Below are 22,399 nucleotides of genomic sequence, written 5' to 3' on the forward strand. Positions count from 1 at the left end.
CACGGGAGTGAAGAAGAAAGGGAAAAAGGAAAGTAGGAAGATGGGCAGGGAGGAATTAACAAAGGACTGAATGAATTTTAAATAGAATACCAGGTTTTTGGTTTAAAAATTTTATTTGGCTGTAAGGGAGCAAAAATGAATTGTAGGAGCTAATTTATGAACACTTTTTAGTAGTCCAGTTAAGAGATGGTGATAGATAGCATGGCTCGGGAGATGCTGATGAGATGCAAGGGATGGAGGAGTTAATTAGGAAGTACAATTGGCAAAACTTACTTAGAGATTAGATATGGAAGATGGGGACCAGGTAGAGGAAGACTGGTTTCTGTGCGTTAACAAAGAAACCACAGATGGCCTTTTAGTTTTCAGAGAGTAGCATCAATTCTCTCTCTTGCTTTCCTCCTTCCCTCCCCTTTTCTTCCCCTCTTTTCATCTTCCTCAATTTTTCTCTCTGTCTCTGACTGTGCGCTTCTTAAGGATTTCAAATCCCCCTTCCCTTGTTTACAAGAAACACCCAGAAGTTTATTGATTCAATCTGGGGTAGAGTTTCGTGTGGAGACCTGTGATAGACATAGAACGTTCATGTATTATTTTTCCATCTTTGCTGTGACATGGCTTTATGATTTAGGGAAAATCTTTTAACCTCTTTGTGTCTCAGCTTCATTATCCATTAAAAGGGATAGCTATCCTATTGACTTGGAGGTTTTTTTTTTCCTAGTGTATAAAATGAATTACAAGTGTGAACTGCTGTTACATTAGCAATAAAGCCAATTTTATACTAAAACAAATTATTGTATATGTTTTACGTATTCTGTTATTTTGCAAATAAATACATAATTTTCTGGATAATTTAACATATTTTTCTCAATCTAGAAAGTCAAAAGTGCAGTGAGTAGTCTTTTACCACTTGGTAGGCTATTTCTTGAATATGTGAATTCAAACTCAAAGTAGGTTTCTTTTAAATCATCTTGGATAAATTCTGTTGAAAATGGAATACAAATGAAAACACTTACAAAAATAAGGAATTGAACTAAATATTCTCTAAAGCCCTTTTTATATAAATATTCTGACTTTGGTGGGGAAAGGGGTAACTAGAAAGGAACTCTAACGCAAAGTAAGTGCTGTGGCTGCCTTAATTATTTTTTGATAATGAAGCAAGGTATAAACAAACAGGCAAACAAACAAATACCATATAGTGTTCTGTATGTCCAGTGAATATAATTAAATTCTGTTTTATCCGCAGAGTCTCTCTTCCAGCTTCTTTTGGAAATCACCGTGCGAAGTACTGGAATGAATGACAGCACAGGACAGTCTCTGACAGCACTTTCCTGTGCTTGTCTCTTTAGCCTGGTGGCTGCTTGGGGAGAAACAGGAAGGACACTTCAGGCCATCTCTGCTATCCTCACCAACAATGGCAGCCATGCTTGCCAAACTATTCAGGTATTTCATATCTCCAGCCGTTTAGAAATCGATAAGATGCCAAGTTGCAATTTCATCTCAATTTCTGTCGATAGGAATTCCCTGCTTTTTCTCGCTCAGTACAGTAGTTTGATCTGTCCAAGGTTGATATGTAATAATCTAAGGTGTTTGAGCTGAGGTACATGTGTGTTTAACTCTGTGGCATGAAAGGTAAAAAAGTGAAATTTGGCAGAATTTAAATCTTTAACCTGGTCTTTGTGTCAGCACTACTGCCTCCTCTTTACGTTGTCTCTCCACCCTCCCCCACCTCCCACTTGCTCTGAAATCTCAAGTATGAAATTCCTTGATAGTTCCTAAATATCTTTCCCCTGTAGAAAGAAAAGGATATGATATCCTTCTACTATATTTTTGATTGGTTGTTTATAGTTTTCCGTTAATTGATTTGTTTCTGAAGTACTTCAGTTTCACATACAGCATTTTGATACTTTTTCCTGACATGCCAAACCTCGTTCTTAATAATTTAGTTTCTTATAAATGATGGTATATTAATAAAGTATCTTTATTTTTGTCTGTGTGTGAGACATTTAAAAATGTCTTTATGTGTTCTTCTCTTTTGAATAGGTGCCAATGATACTAAATTCACTACAGAGAAGTGTACAGGCAGTGTTGGTGGGAAAAATTCAAATTCAGGACTGGTTTAGCAATGGCATTAAGAAAGCAGCTTTAATGCACAAGTGGCCATTAAAAGAAATATCTGTTGATGAAGATGATCAATGTCTACTTCAGAATGATGGATTTTTCCTTTATCTGTTATGCAAGGATGGATTATACAAAATAGGCTCTGGATACAGTGGAACAGTTAGGGTAATGTGATTCCTTACAGTTCTTAATCACGGTGGCAGTTATATCCATATTGAATTGTGTTCTGTTTGTTTCAGGCTTTAATTTTAGAGTACCATCTAATTTTGACATCGTATTGTTTTGAAAATCATAATGGAAACATCTGTATTAAATGTCATTCATCCACTTGTGTTATTTTTCACTGATTATTAATTCTGAAAGTGTTGACAGAACTAACTTTGGTTGTTTTGCAGGGCCACATATATAATTCTACATCTCGCATCAGAAACAGAAAAGAAAAAAAATCTTGGTTAGGATATGCTCAGGTAGGAGAATATACACAATAAACCAAACTTTTCTTCTTGTCTTTTAAAATTTGTGGCTCCTTCTTGTTTAATCAATAAATAATATCACTTCTATTTAAACAGATATGGCATATTTTTAATAATTTGACTATGACAATGATATGGTGTAGTGTAAAGGACATTGACTTAGAATTCATAAGCAGTTTACTTTTAGGTCTGGCCCTGCTTCTTACTGCTGTGTGACTGTGGACAACTTGTGATTTAGCTGTAAAATGGGAATAAATATGTCTTCTGTTGGAGTTCTTGTTTAAGTTAGCCTCTAGATAAGAATCAAAAGGCCGTCTTTATCATTTGCAAATCTTAATTGGGAATTCAGCTGTGACCCAAAGCCAGATTAGAGCTTTTTGTTACAAACTTTCATGTTCTAAGTTTCAATCAGTACCTTCCAGGGAACATTGTGTGGCCTGTCCAGTAGGTAGCCACCTGCATGGAGGATCATGCAAAGTATCATCGACTAGAGAGAAGAGCTTGGCCCATGTCACTCTGTTAATGCTGTGATCTTATCACATGACTAACATGGCCAAATGAGTGCCAGCAATCAGATCCATGAAGCAGATGAATGATGGTCAAAAGGAAAGAAGTGTTTATTTCTGTGCCTGAGAAGTGAAGCCCAAGTTCCTTGTGGAAAAATAAGGAATAAAGATGTCCGTGACAACAGTTTGTTGTCAGCATCAGATGAAAGAAGATAGTTGAAAGCATTCTGAAAATTTTAAAAATTGTTATATGAAAAACAATCTTACTATTATCAACTTTGAGGGAGAATTTGAAATTAAATTTTAAATGTCAAATTAATTACTCCGTAATTGTCTCTTAAAAGTTAGCCTGGTTTAAAATACCAGATTTTTACTTGCCACTGCTATACTACATTATATCTAAGGAATAATGTCATGGGAAATACATTACTTATTACAGAATTATGTTCAGTGATATATCACGCTATCTAAAACCAGTACTCTATTCATTTTTAAATATTAATCTCAATATTTGTTGTTTTTCCTTAAAATATTTTTGAAAGTAGCAGCATTCATTTCTATTATTTACTTGACAAGTGATATAATAATTCTGAACAAAGTATTATTATAGTCGTGAGTGGTGTATCTAATGTGTGTATCTGAGCATATAATCGGTTAAATTGATACCCAGTTATGTCTATTTCCTCTTCTCATTAAACTATACTCATGTTCTCATATTTTAAATCTTTAATCTATTTTAGATACCAATATTGATACATTATTGTACCTCAAAAAACTGTAATACAGACCTGTATGGCTACTTTTCCTGCTAAGTGTGTATTGAACAAATATTTTAATATATAACATAGCAAAATTTTTTGTTGTTATTAGGGTTATTTATTGTATAGAGATGTGAATAACCACAGCATGACAGCCATAAGAATAAGCCCTGAAACACTGGAACAAGATGGTACTGTAATGTTACCAGGTAAGTTACTCAATTAATCGTCTGTTTTATTCACAGGTGATTTTAAGAGATGTGCATGTTAGGCCACTTAGACATACAAAGAATGATTAGCAGGGAACCGTGCTTGCTTACAAATGAGTTAGAAAGAATCTTAACATGCAAAACATTTTATAGTCTGTATAAAATTAATGCATGTGAGAAAAACAGATACCGTAATAAATATAAAGTGTTTTGATACTTGTTTTCAGATTTTTGCTCAAATTCTGTAGCCTGATCCCCCACCCTCACCCTGCCAGGACTGTTCAGCTCCTGAATTAGTGGGGTGATTCCACTTTGTTGCTCTTAATGAAGCCACAATTCTGGCTCTCAAATAACCTTGGTGTAAAGAACCTTCTATTTAGTTTTACTTTAACAACAGTATACTTTTGAGTTTTCTTCTTTATTTAAAGGGTTTTCAAAGACAGGAATTTTAGAGGGGGTTAGAAATTTTAAAAATTCTATCATTTATACTTTTTAATAATACTCTGATAAGACACTTTAAACACAATTCTTTTCCTTTAATTTTGTGGTTGTACATATGTATGTATCATTCAAATCACTGCTGTCTAAATTCTGAGGCAGTGGATCTTAAATTTTGTGGAACACTGGGCAAATGCATAATATATTCTCCACTGGAAGGCACTTTGCTTATACTTTTAATACATTCTAAAGGAGTTTGTTTATACTAAAATCTTGAATGTTTATTGTATCTATCAACAATTTCATGGTAAGAAGCAATATTACTTCTAGGCATTTGGCCATCTGAAATCGATTGAGAACTTCTTTTGAAGAACACATTGAGAAGGATAATTGTCCCCTAGCTGCTTGTTTATTTTTAAGATATTTTTATAACTTTATCAAACATTTCAATATTGCTATATATACATATATCCAAGTTAACGTACATGACACTATGCTAAGGTAAATGTCACAAAAGTGTTTCACAAATAAAGCTACTTGGAAAAGATAACTTATTGAAGCCATTTTGTAAATAACTATCTGTTTTCAGATATATCTACAGGGTTTTTGTTTGTTTTTTAATCATCACAATTCCCAGGCCATGTCTCTGGTCTTGATGATGATGATAATGATAATTTATAATAATAATAATAATAATAATAATAAATATTTTAAAATAGTAACATGTACCCCCATATATGTACATACCTTAAAAGTAAAAATATTTATTGTAAAAGTATTATGTAAGCAAAACAAAATCAAAATTAATTGTCCCCACCTCTCATCTATAAATACTATTAACATGTTGATGAATGTCCTTTCTTTTGTCTACATCTATTATATATATACTTGTATGAATGTCGTCATATTGCTACATATTGCTTTTTTAACCAATCCCTTTTACTTAATATTCTGAATATGTTTCCAGGTCGTTAAACAGTCTTCTGTAACATAATTTTAATGTTATAAAATATATTCCATTGGTTAATATATTGGAATGGCAGTCTCTTCCAGTTTTTTGCAATGTAAATTTGCATTAAGTATCCTTATCACTCTGTCTTTGTGCACGTCATTTTCGGATGTCTTGGAAGAAGAAATTCTTAAGCCCCGCTCCCCAGCAGATGGATACTAATGTAAAGGATTTACTTCTGAAAAACCCAGATCATTTAAGAGAGATTGTGGCTGAGAAAGACCATTTGGAAATGGTCTACCTAAAGCTGTTTTATTTATTCTACCACAATAAAATATGACTTAATGTTCTTACTCAGTTTAAATCCTTCTGCATCACTTAATATAAAATGCAACTTCTAACAATACGAGTGTGGCTTTCTGTGTTTCACAAATATGTACCATATTCATGGTGAAGAATGAACCAAGCTGGGTGAAGACAGTTCCATCTCTTCTGAATGAGCAGATATTTCTTGATATTTTCCTGAAGATACTGTCTTAAAATGTTACATGGCGGATACAGAAAAGATAAAGAAAAAATCTTTTTGAAGTCATGCAGGAGGAAGACTTGCCCTCAAGCCTAAAAGCCTCTTGTCATTTTTCCCTTTCTTTGACCTGGACGGCAGTTTCTTTAACAGTACTTTTTTCCCCTCTAGCTAGGAGCAACTCTGCTCTGTAGCTTTCCCATCAAGAAGGAGCAGAAGTGAACCGTCAGGTTTATCGATGGTGATGATACTGTGTTTAAAATGGACAGAAATCTGATGATTCCTTGAGCTTCATGTTCCAGCTTGTCTTGACAGTCTAGTTTATAAATAAGTTATTTTCAGTTCAGCAGTGATGAACTGAAAACATACTTTTTTTCCTATTAATTGTCATTTTAGCCTTCATATGTGTTGCATATCTTTTATATTGTATCCTATGTCGTTTAATCTCTGTGTCTGGTGACAGGTTGCCTCAGCTCATGAGGATTTTTGCTCCTCTTCTTGCGCCGCTTCACTCCTCACCCCTGCATTTATCTGAGATTATAATGAGTTTTTCTTCTTTGCTTTTTAGTTTAAAATCTTACTGCTTAGAGCTTGAGAAGCATCTTTCTTGTGCCTCTTTGTATTCTGTACAGTGGACTAGGAACTCTTTCTTTCGATTTCTCCTCTCTTTGATTACCAAGTCTCTTGGGCTACCAGTGGGCCTTGTCTCCCAGTTTCTATTTCCAGTTTGTGATCACTGAATTCTCTATTTGGTAAGGGTCTGCCTGTGTTTTGCATATTTGTAATAAGGAAGTATGCTAGTATGAAGCTCCTGGGCAAAGATACAGAGTAATCCAGCTTATTTGGGTGGGCTCCATTACTGCATTCCAAAACTAGAATTTTGTGTTTTGTTGATTCAGGTGCAACTAGAAATGAAATATTATTTTTTTTTGGTGTTGTAATTAATGGAGAGGTTCATCCTAGTTCTCTACAGTTATTTTGGGAAGTGTGTGTGCTTTTATACTTGCTTGCTGGACATTTGTTTTTCCACAAGAATACAGTTTATAGTTAGATGTTGATTTTGCTTGTAGTTTTATGTTATTTTGTAGCAGTCACTAACACATGTCCCAGTGGTCCTTCTGTAATACTGGTATCCCTTGTTATAATTGTATTTGTGCATTATTTTGATCCAAGTATGTAGTTCACTGTTTCACAAATATATAGTCTTGAGAAAGCATGGCATTCCAACCAAAATATATAAGCACTTTCAGACAAAAAGAAACATGTAAGCATAGATTTATATGTTCTATGAAGGATGAACATTTTCAAAGTGTATGGCACACTAAAAGCTAAAAATACTGGGAATAGGCATTAAACTTAAGTGAAAACTGTACACTCAGTTCTGTTTTATAAAGCAAGGGATATCTGTAGTTGGACACTGTAGACCTCAAATGCAGAAGCTTTAGGTCTATTTGTATTTTTCTATGACACTAATGACTGTGATGTATGTCTGAAGGTAGAGTGTTGCCTACATTGCATGTGACTGTATTGAAATGATTATAACAGCATTATAGTTTTGTTCATCGTGGTGCATGTTTATTATCAGAATGTATTGAATACTAATTCATTTTGAAATTATGTGGGCTCTCAGGTCCTTGATCATGGAAGATTTAGAAATGTAAGCACAAAATGTAATAAGTATTATTAGTTGAATTATTTAATTTCTGCTAATTTGTAACTCTTTATTAAAAAGCACAGTCTCCATTTGAGTTTAAGTTTATCCTTATTATGTGGAAAACTTTCATTCTGACTTCAACAGAGGAGTAAAGTCATTTTGTGAGGTATTTATTTATATTGTAATGTAATTACTTTTTCTTCCTCTTGTACAGATTGCCACACTGAAGGTCAAAATATTTTATTCACTGATGGAGAATATATTAATCAGATAGCTGCTTCAAGAGATGTGAGTATTCTGAGTCATGAGTAGCTGGTATAAATGGAATCCTTTTCTCGTAAGTTATTTGATTTTTAATAGATGGAATATAGAGCCTTAAAACACCAATTCATGCAACATAATACTGTGGATGTTTTCTTTCTTTTAGGATGGCTTTGTTGTCAGAATATTTGCCACAAGCACTGAGCCTGTGCTACAACAAGAATTACAACTTAAACTGGCCAGAAAATGCTTACATGCCTGTGGTATCTCACTGTTTGACCTGGAAAAGGACTTGCATATTATAAGTAAGATGGTCAAATAAGCCTCTCTCCCATATTTTAATTTTAAGATTCTTTATTCTCTTGAAGACTAACATTGTACTTTCAGCAGTCTAGCTTGTTAGGTAGCTGTCTTGCTATCTGTTACTTTAAAGCACACTTATGAGTTAATAGGTATAAGTAACCAGGACATATGGCCTTTAGCTAGAGATACTCTAATAATTTTCATTTTCATTTTGAATTGAGCAAAAGAAAATAAACTTTGATAAGAATTATAGATAGACAACACTTGGGAACATCATTAGTTTATATGCTCCATCTTTATTCAATTATTTAAAATTATGAGAATTTCTATTGTAAATGTTACTCCAATATATACATAGTTTTCTCATTGGAGCCTTTAATTTTATTTGAACAGATTTTCAGGATAGCCATAGAGTTATCTCATAGATTGTGAAAATGGCAATTAGCCTAACAAATTGATTTAATAATCTTTCATTTGGATTCTGAAATACAGATGTCCACAGAGTATTTTGTGGACCTAGTATAATTACTATTGCAGTGTCGTAGTAGTAGACAAGATTACAAGTTCCCGTGAGGGTCTCAATTTTGGTTTGCCTTACTACTCCTGGTTTAACAGTCCCATTTCTTAACTTGTGGGAATCTTTGCAAGACTCACCTTTTGGACTGCTATCTCATTAAATTTATTAAACTTGACATTAGTGATTTACTTCGTGTATTTTATTTAATTATGTAATATTTTTGTTTTTTTTAATAGAAAAATACTGGATTGAACTTAATAGTTTTTAAATTTAAAACTCCTGTAAACTCAGTAGTTTGTGCAGTTGGACAAACTCATAAAATGTGCTATATATAATTATTTACTTGTTTCACATTTTGAAATTATGCATAAGGATCTGTGTATATATATCCAAATTCATGGAGTAACTGTATGAAATGTTCTTCTGTAGAAAAAAAAACATGGAACAGAGAATCTGAAATACCTTAATTCAAATATTTGTATGGCATTATTCAAGCCTAAGTGACTCTGTGTTGAGACTTAACCTCACCAAGCTTTATATTTGTTCATTTGCAAACCAGGCAGTAGATTTGTGAGGATCAAATAAGAAAAAGTTCATGCATTCTGTAACGCCATCTGACAGCTACTCAATGCCCAATAAAAATTTAATCTTTCATTAATTCAAGGAATTTTACTGACGTGAATCTAAACAATTTTTTTTCATACTTAAAAAACTAATTTGTCACTAATTTGAAAGAAATTAAGCTTATGCTGACTATCTTTCCTTTCAGTAGTGTAGCTACTGTAATAGATTTTTTTTAATTGACCCATATGGCATATTGTATCAGTTTGTTTTTGAGTGGTGTTAATTGAATTGACTTGTTCATTACTCAAAATACTACAAGTTGTGCTTGAAATTACTAGTATTAAAATATAATAGTACTTATTAGTCTTGTTGTATTATCAGGTACAGGATTTGATGAGGAATCAGCAATTCTTGGTGCAGGACGAGAGTTTGCATTAATGAAAACAGCAAATGGAAAGGTAAGTTACTCTTCAGAATTAAAAGTTAACATCTGCTTTAAGAGAGAGTTGGTACAATCAGTTGATTACCTTACGTAGTTCACATGTTTGATTTAATTTTTAATATAATTCAGTTTTGTTCATGTTGAAATAGCATAAAAGAAAATTATGAGATTTAAGAGTATAAAACTTTATAAACTTTATAAAATATAACATTTTTTACAGATGTTTAACTTTATTATGGAGCTCTCTTTATAATTTTTGAGTTGAGGTGAATTGACATTTTGTGTTTATTTTGATGAATGGAATATACATTGCAAATTTTTGTAAATGTGCAGACATATAGGCTACAAACTGGGGGCAGTAGGAGCGTTTAAAATTAAGCTATAGATTATGGAAGTCTATCCATAGAGATGGAAGCTTCTTTCTTACCTCGTGGGTATGAAGATAAAGTAAGATAGTTAAAATAATGCTAAAAATTAAAATTATGAGGGAAATCCAATATATTTGTATGTAAGGCTTTTTACTCTGGGCAAAATGAATTGAGAATTTTTTGAATTTCCAGCTGTTGTGTGTTGGAGTGTATTTATGAAATATATTTCTGAATATATTTCGTAATTCAAGATAGAAATATATCTACTCAGGGTGCTTATGAAAAGTTATAAATATCCTGAGTAGATATGAAAAAAATACTATGAGCTATGTATTTTTGAAAAAATATGCTTATTTCTCTCCTGCTCAGCTCTCAGAAGTTGAATAGTATTAAAAAAGAGCTTGGGTTCTTATTATTTTTGTTTTTCAATAAAATATGGAAGTCTTTTTTTTTTTTTCTGTAATGTGAAACCTGGTGCACTACTCCAAAAGATACTATAATTCCTTCTCTTTTTTTTTTTAATATATATAAGATATATTACACTGGCAAATACCAGAGTCTTGGAATCAAACAAGGCGGACCTTCAGCAGGAAAGTGGGTTGAGCTACCAATTACGAAATCTCCAAAGATTGTACACTTCTCAGTTGGACACGATGGCTCTCATGCCCTTTTAGTTGCAGAAGATGGAAGCATATTCTTTACAGGATCTGCTAGTAAAGGAGAAGACGGAGAGTCAAGTAAGTTGACTATTCAATAAGAATAGTGTATAATTTATTAACATAAGGTGTATCAATTTCAACAGTGCTAACCTCCCCAAGTTAATAGAAGATTTTATATTGGGGAATATTCAGTTAATGGTTGAGGTGTACTCTTCATTAAAGAACTGTGCTGATTTCATACTGAAGTTCATATTCATGAATTTTTATATGCTTTATACATACATGGCTATTCATTTGTTATGCCAGTCGGTGTTATTTTTTTTAAAAAACTCATTCCAATATATTATTTTAGGTAATCCAAAATTTTGGAAGGAATATATATTTCAGAATGAAATAAACTTTATGTAAATTATGTAATAGTGTCAGTTAGTGGAACTTTGTTCTTGGTGTTATTTCTCTATGATGGAAGCATTCCTAAGCAATGAAACAATAGTCAGTTTTATCTCTGATCTTTTCTATACTTCTGTTCAGTCTTCCTCAAAGTGTCATTTTTCTCTTTTTGTAACTTCTCTGGTATGTTATACATTGTAGCAGTTGGAGTAGCATCTTATGGGGATTAGGTTTGAAGTCAACATCTAATGTAGAAATCATGTATAAATAAAAGTGATTCTGAGAAAAAAAAATCCCTTAAAGTAGCCATGAAATATATTACCATATCTCAGAAACTTCAGTCCAGCCAGTTTTTCCTTTTAGCATTTGGAGGACATTGTTATTCCTTTGTTTGAACACCAGGTAACTTAGTTGCTATATATACATGTTATATGAAAAAATGTAATGGTATTTTAAGTCCCAGAATTGTACCCAATACAGCAGTATGTTTTTATTCATAAGAACATGCAAGCATTAAGTTGGCTAAGGAAATGGAAGATTGATATTTCCCATCTTTTGAACATTTCAGGGATTTAGTTTTTGAGAGCAGAGAATGCTTAAATTAGCTACATTTAAATTTATTTGCTGTCTCTCCATGTATGCATTTCCTTTCCTTACAGTCTCTGACTGTCACTTAATATGTGTTGAATGAGTGAGAAGCTAATTTTACTTCGCAGGATCTAACATAGGAATACATGTGAGGTAGAGTTTGAGAGGAAAGGAATTTTTTTTAAATACAGACATGACAATGGAATGGTGTTGATAATGTAAGTAGTTAATCTAGAGATTGGGCTCCCCAAGAGTTTGGTAGAAAATTGTTGTTTCCCATTGGGTATTTCAGTGTTCTACAAAGAAGAGGATTTGATAGTGATAGCCTTCATATTAATTAGCCAGATGAGTCTTTGAGGTTGACTCATTTAATTGATATGTTGGGAAGCCCAGACCTTTGTGAAAATAAATAATCAGTCAGTCAATCAATAGTATCATAAATGCAATTGATGTATTTTTTCCTTAGGTTTTGTATATAAATCGTTATTTCTGTTTGTGCATAGGTGCCTTAAATTAAATTTTGTTTTTAAGCTAAGAGCAGACGTCAGTCGAAACCTTATAAACCTAAAAAGATAATTAAGATGGAAGGAAAGATTGTGGTGTATACAGCCTGCAACAATGGAAGTAGTTCTGTTATTTCTAAAGATGGAGAGCTGTACATGTTTGGAAAAGATGCCATTTACTCTGATAGTTCAAGTAAGTTAAAAACCATTTCACTTTTAGGCACAGAAAGTCCGGTATGAAACTTTATGTGTTGGAAAGATACATCTAGAAAATTAACATTTGTAGCATGCTTTCTCTACATTTTTCCATATATCTTTCTAATTACAACATTTAGTTATTCCTTCCTGTCTCCTGCTGGGAACACTGTCACTAGTTTCCTGCAAAGATAATCATGGGGCTTGGCCAGTGCAGTTCTCCCTTAGCTGTTCCTTTCTCTGGAAGGCTTTCCCTAGGCTCCATTAGATGCTCATGTGACATATTCCTGGTGGTACCCTGAGGACATGATTTTCGTAATTTAGCTGATTTATAATTGATGAATTAATTATCTCCCCCTGTTGTTAGGTGGTTAGAGAAGGGCTTTCTCTCTTATTTACTGTTACATCTCCAATGCCCAGCACAGTGCCTGGTGCGTGGTCAGAATCTCAAGAATTACCTGTTAAGTGTGACTCAGTGACTGATAACTACACGTGTAAGTAGTGGATGTGAGGGATAGAACTAGCCAGATAAAGAATTTTATATTTATAAACTCTAATCTCAAAAACTTGTCATATTTGGTTGCTAAATTTTCTTTCTAGCATTTAGAAATGAGTACAATGATTGTGGAAACCCAATTAGAAGGGTTTTTTTATGAAGTAAGTATGTAAAGCCCATCAATTTCTTTGTAGAAAAGGAACCAGAATTAATGAAGTTTCTGATTAAAAGTTTAAGCGATTGTCTCATGCTGAGGAAATGACATATGTTGAACATTTATGACACTCCCATTATTAAGTTGAACTGTGCTTAGGTGACTTGTGAGTTGGTTGAATGTGGTAATGTTTAATCTCAGTTGACTTCAACTGTCAGAGTATATTAAAATTTGGGGATGAGTTCATGTATATTTTTAAAATAATATTTAATATAACTGTTGCTTGCTAAAAATCCTCTTGGCTGAGGCTGATGGAAACTTGTGCATTTATTCAACATGTATTTATTGAGGAATAACAGGGTCTCAGGGATTGGTGGACCTGACAGACATTTTCCTTTTCTTTTGTTGCTCTGAGAGATAGTTGGGCATTATAGAAATTAAATGTTAGATAACTGTGGTCTAATGATTTTGGATATAGACTCAGATCCTGGTACTGTCACTTTTTATTTGGCTAACTAGCTTAAATTACTTAACTTTTCAGAGCTTTTCTTAACTTTCATTTTTTTCCCACCTATGAAAGGGAGCTAATGATAGTTGCCTGCTTCATACGGTCCTTGTAAGATTACAGGAGATAATGCTTATGAAATGCTTAGAACAGAGCCTGGCACGTGGGTCTCAAGACATGTCAGCTAGTACTGTTAATGATAATAAATACTGTTTCTATATAAACATACCTTTTTCAAGTATGCTAAATGCTAAAAGTGGGAGTTTTTGAGGTACGCTTAACCAAAAGACCTAAGCTAGTATAAGGTGAAAGGAAAGGTCACCTTAAGGAGGTGATAGCTGAGCTAATAATGTAGAATAGTTTTGCCGAAGTGTGATGTGAGAATTATATTATTTGTAACCTAAGTAAAACAAATACTTTAATTTTTAAAAAATGTTCTTATTTTAGTGTATGTTGGAAATACTCAGTAGTCTTTGATTTCTACAGTTATTACTGCTGGATAAGGTTAAAAATACTTTAGTCAATTTAAAATTGATGCAAAAATGCCAAGATAGTATGGGTGATACCAAGATATGGGAAGCATAATGAAAGTAATTCATGAATAAGTGAAGTTTAGGAACTAACTATGTATTGGATTGTGGAAAAAACATTGTAGATTTAAAAAGCCTAAGAAATACTGCTTTTGAAATCTCACAGGTTTCTACAAAAACAGTGTTATTTCAGAATACTCTGGCAGGTTTTCTACTCTGTTTCGCTGAGGCAGGTCAAAGCAAGTAAAGTACATGATTCATAGACTCCTTTGTGCTTGAGTCAGGAAAGTTCGAGGTACAGTGACCTTTCTAAGAACTGTTGAGCGGTCCTACCACTTAGAGCAAGCATGCAGGAGAAGCAGGCTTGAGCTAATGCCAGAATAGAGCCTTGTCCCTAGTCTAGAAGATGACCTTTTAAGATTTTGAGGGCTTATTACAAAATTACAAAGTTAATTTACTGATACCTTGTCTATCTTTTGGCCACTATTTCCCATTTTGTTGGGTTATTTTATCCCAGAAATGGAAAGTTTTATGTTGAAGTGGTCCCTTTCCATTACTGATGATTTACTAGGCTCAGAAAGGCTTTTTTGTTGTTTCTTACCAAATTTGTATCTTTCCTGTAGGTTTGGTAACAGATTTGAAAGGCCATTTTGTAACTCAGGTAGCTATGGGCAAAGCTCATACTTGTGTTTTAATGAAGAATGGAGAAGTCTGGACATTTGGTGTAAATAATAAAGGACAGTGTGGACGAGACACTGGTGCCATGAACCAAGGTGGGAAAGGTAGGTGTTGCATGTGTGGATGTTAATTTCTGTGTTATCTTTTCTGTAGTTTTTCAGAACACCATGGTGAAGAATTTTATTCTTTCAAAACAAATGGCTTTTTGATTTCATACTTATAAATTATGAAAACCACTGAATTTCTTATTTGATTGACAGTATATCACTGGAATAATTGAATATACTTTAGATTTCTAATGTCTGAATGAGCTTACTTATTTACTTGTGTGTTTTTCTTAATTTTGTATAAGATGTAATAGCACCTTCTTTGATTTAGCATTTTTAGTGACTGAATTATTCCAGAAAAGTATATTTTTCAAGCTCTTTGTTATTAGCTCCTTTTATACCCCATGTTTTCAGTCTTAACCATTGTTGGCAGCAATCTGTCTGGCAAATATCTTCCTGTTTAACAGCATGTACTACCTGAAATTTAATCAGTTCTTGACAACTAAGCGTGATCCTTAAGAATACTTGACCCTTTATCAGGAGAAATTGTAGATACACCTTATATACTGTATCCTTTGCCCCAGCACTCAGGCTATTGAAGGGGGAAAAGAGAGGTTTATCCTTTGTTGCCTTGCTTGTTGTAGTTTTTGTTTTTGTTTGTTTGTTTGTTTGTTTTGGTAATAGTTTGTGTCCACCTCATTCTTACTCTTAGTGTTTACTTCTAACTGCTGTCAGTGCTGTCATATACCCTTTACCCCAATTTCTGGTTTTCTGTTTTTAATTTTGTATGGATGAAGAATAGGAAATAGAGACATATTATTAGAATTAAGCATTGAGCTGTATGTGAATGAATTTGAGGATTAATATTTGTATAAATTAAGAAAAACAAATTTAGCTCTTTTGGGGCCTTCTTGATGGCAGGCAAAGGCTGTGAGCATGTAAAAGGAGACAGGATGTTTAGAAAGCAGAGGAAATTTAGATTCAGGTGGAATGTAGTTTGCATGGAAGAAAGATTGGAGGAAATTGGGAGCCTTATTGTGACTGACTGTATCTTGCTAAGGAGTTTTGTTCTTTTGAAGACGCTGGGAAAAAGACATTGAAATTTGTAAATTGTGAAGTCATAGAATCAAATATATATTTTAAGAAGCTCATTACTATCAGTGGGAGGTTATTCTAGAGTGGAGGGACTCTTGGTGTGTGGTTAGGAGACTTTCGTTGGTGTGTTGAATGAAAGTATTGGTGGTGAAGATGGAAAGCAAGGGACTAAAATCAGAGAAAATTAGAAGTGTGAGTGACACAAAGTAATAGCTAAGAGATGCTCTTACCATCACTGCCTCTTTTTGCAGAAAGAAGATGGGAAGAACACTTATTAGTGATCCCTAAATTAAATTTTATTTCTGTTGCTTTTACATTTTATCATTCCTTTGTATATTTACTTGGATTAGTATGTGTTATGTATGTTTTAACTTTTTAACTGAAAAATAAAATGACCAGTTTTTTAGACACGGGAATAACCTACATCAGAATTATAAACTGATCTTTTAAATAGGGTTTGGAGTTGAAAATATGGCAACAGCAATGGATGAGGACCTGGAAGAAGAGCTAGATGAGAAAGACGAGAAGTCCATGATGTGCCCTCCGGGCATGCACAAGTGGAAGCTGGAGCAGTGCATGGTGTGCACCGTCTGTGGAGACTGTACCGGGTACGGAGCCAGCTGTGTCAGTAGTGGGCGTCCGGACAGAGTTCCTGGAGGGTAAGTACATGACTAATTCTCAAGAGATAAAATAGTAGTAGAATATAAGCAGAACACATTTCTTTCCAAAGCCATTCTAGAGTGTATTCTGTTATGTTGTTTCTTATAAAGGCATATTGGTATATACTTCTAATTCTTAATCATTGTTTTCTACTATAATAATTTCCAATTCAGTGTTATTTTATTTAAGGTGCTTTTCTTTCATTTGATTTGTTTAACTCATTATTTAAAAATAGGGCATACATTTCTTTAATGCTTGAGGCTGTGCTTCATTTTGTAGTCTTTTCTTAAGAATTCTTTGATGCCAAATATCTATTCATTTTTGTTGAACATGAATTGTTTCTGTATAGAATTATGAAGCACCATATAGAATACTCAATTAGGGTTATATAATTTTCTTTTGAATTATTATTCTGTTTGCAGTTTTAGGAGTTCTAGGAATTGTCACTTCTAAAGTTGCATTATACCTGTTATATTTAGCCTTTTTATTCTTGTTGGACCATTTTTTCCCCCTCAGGGTTTGGTGTTATTATCATTTTAAAGTTAATATGTGAGTTTGGCAGAATCAGAATGCAGGTTTTCCCCTAGAATGTTGGAGAGAATTTCAAGTCCTATTTTTGTGTTGCCATTTATAGCTAATGTAACATAATTGAGTGATCTTTGGGAGACATAATTAATTAGTTGTCTTACATCTTTGTGTTATGATAGATCTGATCTTTGTAAGATCAGATTATTTATGCTAATTAGCCAACTTTGGGGAATAGTGAGAATTTTGTGAAGAGAAGCCCAGAATAAGAATAGCCACCTCCTCATCTCTGACCTCCCTGTTTGATACCTCTTTAGTGATCAAGTACTTCTTCCCAAACAGTGTCTTGATTTTCTATATTTCTAGGTTTATATTTGATTTAACTTTGTTAAATATATCATATATAATAGGTTTTATTTTTTTTTTAGGCTGTTGAAATATTATAATTTTTTAACAATAAGTTTTCTTTGCATTTTTTGATATGCTAATATGTTAAAAAATTTTTGGCTCTCTTTATCAAATATTCCTTCTACAAAGGTATATGTTTGGTTCTGTTTACTGTAGTTAAGCCTCTGATTTGTTTATTTTTAAATTTAAGTTGGATATAGAAAGATTCGGTGATTTTTTTTTTAAACAATGTTAGAACTGAAATTTATCTTTCTGGATCTCTCCCAAGCTATTTTCATTTAAAATTAAGTGTTCCCAATCTCTGAACTTATGCCACTGATAAATATCATAAATGAATTTCTGAATTCTCTGGCCCTTCCTGAAACTAATTATTTTTCATTGTATCCTTTTCCCCAGTGATGTACTATCAGTTTCCAGTAATTATTTATAGATTTAAATGGATGATGTCTAACGAAATACAGTAACTTCTTTATTAGTGAAGTAGAAATAAATACATGAATAAAGTCAACATAGGAATATATGCAGGACACTAAACACTTAAAAATGACTTCAAATATTATAAAATTGTGACTACATATAGATCTTAGAATAAATTTAGTATTAAACATTATTTTTAAAATAGTGCCCATGGCCAATTCAGTAAGGCATATTATCATATCAGTTTTTACTGTTGTAAGTGATCTTCCAGATGGTCTGTAATGCTTGCTTTTAAAAGCCAGGAATTTCCAGGATACCTAGAACTATGACTTTCAAAACTGTTGCCAGGTAGATCCTTCATCTTAGGCCTCCACAAACCTGGGTAACCAGAGGTGCAGTGAGGCTGGCAGAAGTTTTTCAGGCCTGATCCAACAAATAACATTAAAGTTAGGACTTCTAGGGGAGGGTATAGCTCAGTGGTAGAGCACATGCTTAGCATGCATGATGAGGTCCTAGGTTCAATCCCCAGTACCTCCATTAGAAATAAATAAACAAACCTAATCCTCCCCCCCAAAAAAACCCCAAAACAAACAAAAAATAAAGTTAGAACTTCTATATCTACAAAATATGTGACCAAGAAGTTAGTGTTTACTGACCCTCTAGCCAACTTCTGGGAGTGTTCTTGTTTTCTTTATATTATAATCAGATGTCATATGCATGGTTCACAACTGATAGGGAAAGGACAAAGAAGAGGAGAAAGAATAGGTAACTGGACACCGTGAAAGGAGTGAATGAGAGTGATGGCATGTAAAGGAGAGGGCGGGGTGAGGAGACATAACGTAGGAAGCTGGCAAGCTGGGCTGGCTCACTAACTGAAGGCTGCCTACACTTTCCTTAACTTATCTGGAAGATAGCAGCAAATTGTTTGTTAGCCTCTTAATACTGGAACTACTGGCACCTCACTAATCATGAAAACTTTTAAAAGACTTCGTTAATAGTGGCTTTGAAAATAACAGGATTCATTTGTATTTTCTATAGAAATATACCAGTTATGCCTATTAGGAATTTTAATATCTATTCATACCTTGGAATTATTCATCCATTCATATCTTTTCTTTAAGATTGACAGATCCTGATCTGAAGGGGTGATTTCATTGCTGACTTATTTAAGTTAATCTTAAGAATGCAGAAAAGGTGTCATGGAGTTTTAAGGAAAGAGAAGGATTTTTGTTAATAATTTATTTATTTTTAGGATCTGTGGTTGTGGTTCTGGAGAATCTGGCTGTGCTGTATGTGGATGTTGCAAGGCTTGTGCTAGAGAATTGGATGGTCAAGAGGCAAGACAAAGAGGAATTCTTGATGCAGTGAAAGAGATGATACCTTTAGATCTTCTATTAGGTAATAATTCTGATAGTTTAAACAATTCCTGTTAGATACACGTTAACAAATTAAGATAACAGTTGACTATGCAGTACTGCTTGTATGGTAACTGACAATGTGTCTTTAAGGGATGAGAATCTTTTTTTCCCTTTTTGCTAAGATTCTTGCAGTAAAAATCATTTATGTTTTAGACAATGTTTTTGTTAGCTTTTACTTTCTTGAATTTCATGTAATTCTATCATATCTATTATAAAATTGATTGATTGATTGTCAATCATCTAGCTGTCCCAGTACCTGGGGTTAACATTGAAGAACACCTTCAGTTACGACAAGAAGAAAAACGGCAGCGTGTAATCAGGAGACACAGATTAGATGAAGGAAGAGGTAAGATGTAGCTGCAGAGAAAATGTATATGAAAGGCTATTTTCTTACCCTATACTGAGATCACATAAAACTTTATAGAGTAGGCTGATTTAGTAAGAAATTGAAATTAAGATTAGTAACATTCTAGTAATTCATGAAAATATTGAAGGTATTTACAATTGTGCTAATAACATACATTTAATTCAGTTGAGTTTCATGAGATAAGTCAACCATATTAAGAATTGTTGTGCCATTTGCCAAGTATCGAAAACTATTAGCAATGTCAGCTTTTTAAAAATACGAGTTCTAAGTACCGTCCTTCACCCAAATTTTGACCCATCTACTTAACTATGATTACCAAATTAGTTTGGTATTTTAATTTCTGTTGTCTTAATTATTTACAATCATTCTGGGCATAGTCTCATCAGTCTTCCTTCCAATTCAGTGCATAATTATGCCTTTATGTATCTCTTTTTAGAAAAAGCTTATTCTGGTTATGTATCAGAAGGGTAGGTTGGGGAGTCTGCAGATTTTATTGCAAAAATAGACTTATTATTTATCTTTTCCTAGTTGTTTATGACCACTTCTCAGCCTGAAGAATATATTTAACAATGATTATAAGTATTTTAGCATATATCCAGCAAGCAGAGATAAATACAAGTATTACCAAAGTTATTGTTGCCCAGTAGAATTTTAGGGTTAGGACAAATTGTTACAAAGGTCTGTGATTTTATTCCTTTATTCTAATCTTGATTAGAAATATTTAGTGACATTGTATCTTTAAATATTTATTAGAATGACATTATATTTGATACATAAGATAAAACCTGTTACCCATTTAACTATTATTACAGACCTTTTTTAGGCATTTCCTTTTTTAATATAAAATGGAATAAATATAAAATTTATAGCGCATGTAAATTCTATTTTTATTAAACTAAAGTCATAAAACATGCTTAGAACTTGAAGATTGTTCTTTACAGTGTCTGATAAACGATGTTGATAAATTGACAGAGTGAATATTTGCTGTTAATTTGGCTTTGTTTACATAAAATCATTGCCTCTTACTCTAAAGGAGCTTTTAATGAGATTAATGTATATACTGTTATTATTTACATTATATAGATATATGTGAAAATAACATATTAAATGTCTTGTAGAGGATAGGGTAAAATGTAAGTTCTGGGTCTTTATGACACATGGTAATTAAATGATAATTCCTTTTATTTTAATGATATTATTTGCTTAAGGTTAGTTGTCAGAGATACTTTTACTACCTGTTGTTTCTTTTTTTGGAAATACTAGGTTTAACCATATGAAATGATGTACAAAACTCAGCAATTTCTTACGTTTCTACCAAAGTATAGCAGCTCCTTATGATGACATTTAATTACTTGCCTAATACTGTATGTCTTATAATCTTTTCTCCCCCTCTATAAAAAGCTGTTCTTCTCTAGGTATAGTATTTTTCTGCATACCGAAGTAAAAGAACATTGTCTATGCATTGGTTATTCAACAAAACTTTGTTATTGCAGAATTTTCTTTTGCCATTTATTTTAAAATGCATCAAAGACCTTTAAAACATACACTCTAACCTTTTAAAGGTGAAAAAAAAAGTATTATTTAATTATTTGTGGAAATGATATTGTTTCTGTGGTTTAACAAGCCCTCCAGGTGATTCTGATGGTGCTGAAGTGTGAGAACCACTGCTCTAGAGGGCAGTGATGATCAGGTTTGTTCCCTGGACCTTCTACATCAGCCTGGGCCTCATGCTTCATAATTTCTGCCTCGGGGTCCTGGATAGGTCTGAGTCACATGCACAGTGTTCTAGGGCTCTTGTTTGGTACCAGGCTAACGAGGATTGTTAGTCTTGTTTTGTCCTTGTGAGGAACAGGAATGCCAAATAAATTTTTCACGTTCCAACTGTTACACATACTTGTCTTTTTTTTTTTTTTCTTCTTAGCTTCTGCTTGGTACTTTTTAGATACTAACAGTTAGCAAGCCTGTAATTACGCTTATTAGTAATTGTCTTTATCTGTGTTGAAATTTCAACCTTTCAGGTTTAGATTAAATTAAATTATTTTACTTGATTTACCTGTCTCATCCTGTTTACCAAGTTTGTGTTGATTGTTTTAAAGTTGATTAGAATTTTAGGACCCAGCTCTTGTATTAAAGCCTTGATCACCAGCCTCAGGCCTATTGATGTAATTTAGCTGCTGTTTATGACACAAAATTTTCTTGCTGTTGAAACCACAAAAAGTGTTGTGGTTACTGCTTTTTGATAAAGTTGGAACTTTTTCTTTAATTTTTTATGATATTAATCTTTCAGATAATATTTTTTTTACATATATATTCTTAGGTACCAATGGCATTCATTTACAGATTTTATTTCAGTGGTGTTTGTGATAATTTTTAGTTTGTTTTTAGACAGTTGATTGACAGCTAAATTCTCTGAGACTTGTATTAATTTTATAAGTGGATTGCTTGTTCAGTGTGATTTTTAAGTAGAGCTGTGTAAGTCACCAGGACTCCTAGGTGATTATGTCAGTGCTCTTATCTCTATATTCCTTCTCAGCACTCTGTTGTAAGGAAAACTAGGCTCAAATAATGTTGCCTACTTTTCCTTCTTTCTTTTTCTCCTAAATGTCAAATCAAGGTTTCATAATTGTGAGCTGTAGGTGGGGTGAGTTACGTCCTGGGTTTGCCTGAGGCATTTCCGTTTTATG

General features: G+C 33.1%; 1 protein-coding gene across 9 annotated transcripts in view; it reads left to right on the forward strand.

The window, feature by feature from the left end:
- MYCBP2 (MYC binding protein 2) overlaps positions 1-22,399 on the forward strand; it is a 226,062-nt gene that overhangs the window by 42,335 nt on the left and 161,328 nt on the right. For 6 of the 9 annotated variants that reach the window (XM_032496842.1, XM_032496837.1, XM_032496841.1 and 3 more), the window contains exons 5-17: positions 1,241-1,437; positions 2,038-2,280; positions 2,511-2,582; positions 3,965-4,061; positions 7,840-7,913; positions 8,053-8,191; positions 9,652-9,728; positions 10,613-10,817; positions 12,249-12,413; positions 14,724-14,882; positions 16,375-16,579; positions 19,183-19,328; positions 19,593-19,694. In XM_032496842.1, the coding sequence (XP_032352733.1) occupies positions 1,241-1,437; positions 2,038-2,280; positions 2,511-2,582; positions 3,965-4,061; positions 7,840-7,913; positions 8,053-8,191; positions 9,652-9,728; positions 10,613-10,817; positions 12,249-12,413; positions 14,724-14,882; positions 16,375-16,579; positions 19,183-19,328; positions 19,593-19,694 (1,881 nt within the window). Of the gene's footprint in view, positions 1-1,240; positions 1,438-2,037; positions 2,281-2,510; positions 2,583-3,964; positions 4,062-7,839; positions 7,914-8,052; positions 8,192-9,651; positions 9,729-10,612; positions 10,818-12,248; positions 12,414-14,723; positions 14,883-16,374; positions 16,580-19,182; positions 19,329-19,592; positions 19,695-22,399 lie in introns of those variants that run through there. The other 3 variants (XM_032496840.1, XM_032496844.1, XM_032496845.1) reach the window with 3 other exon arrangements.

This window comes from Camelus ferus, chromosome 14 (assembly GCF_009834535.1).
Source record: "Camelus ferus isolate YT-003-E chromosome 14, BCGSAC_Cfer_1.0, whole genome shotgun sequence".
NCBI classification, from domain to species: Eukaryota; Metazoa; Chordata; class Mammalia; order Artiodactyla; family Camelidae; genus Camelus; species Camelus ferus.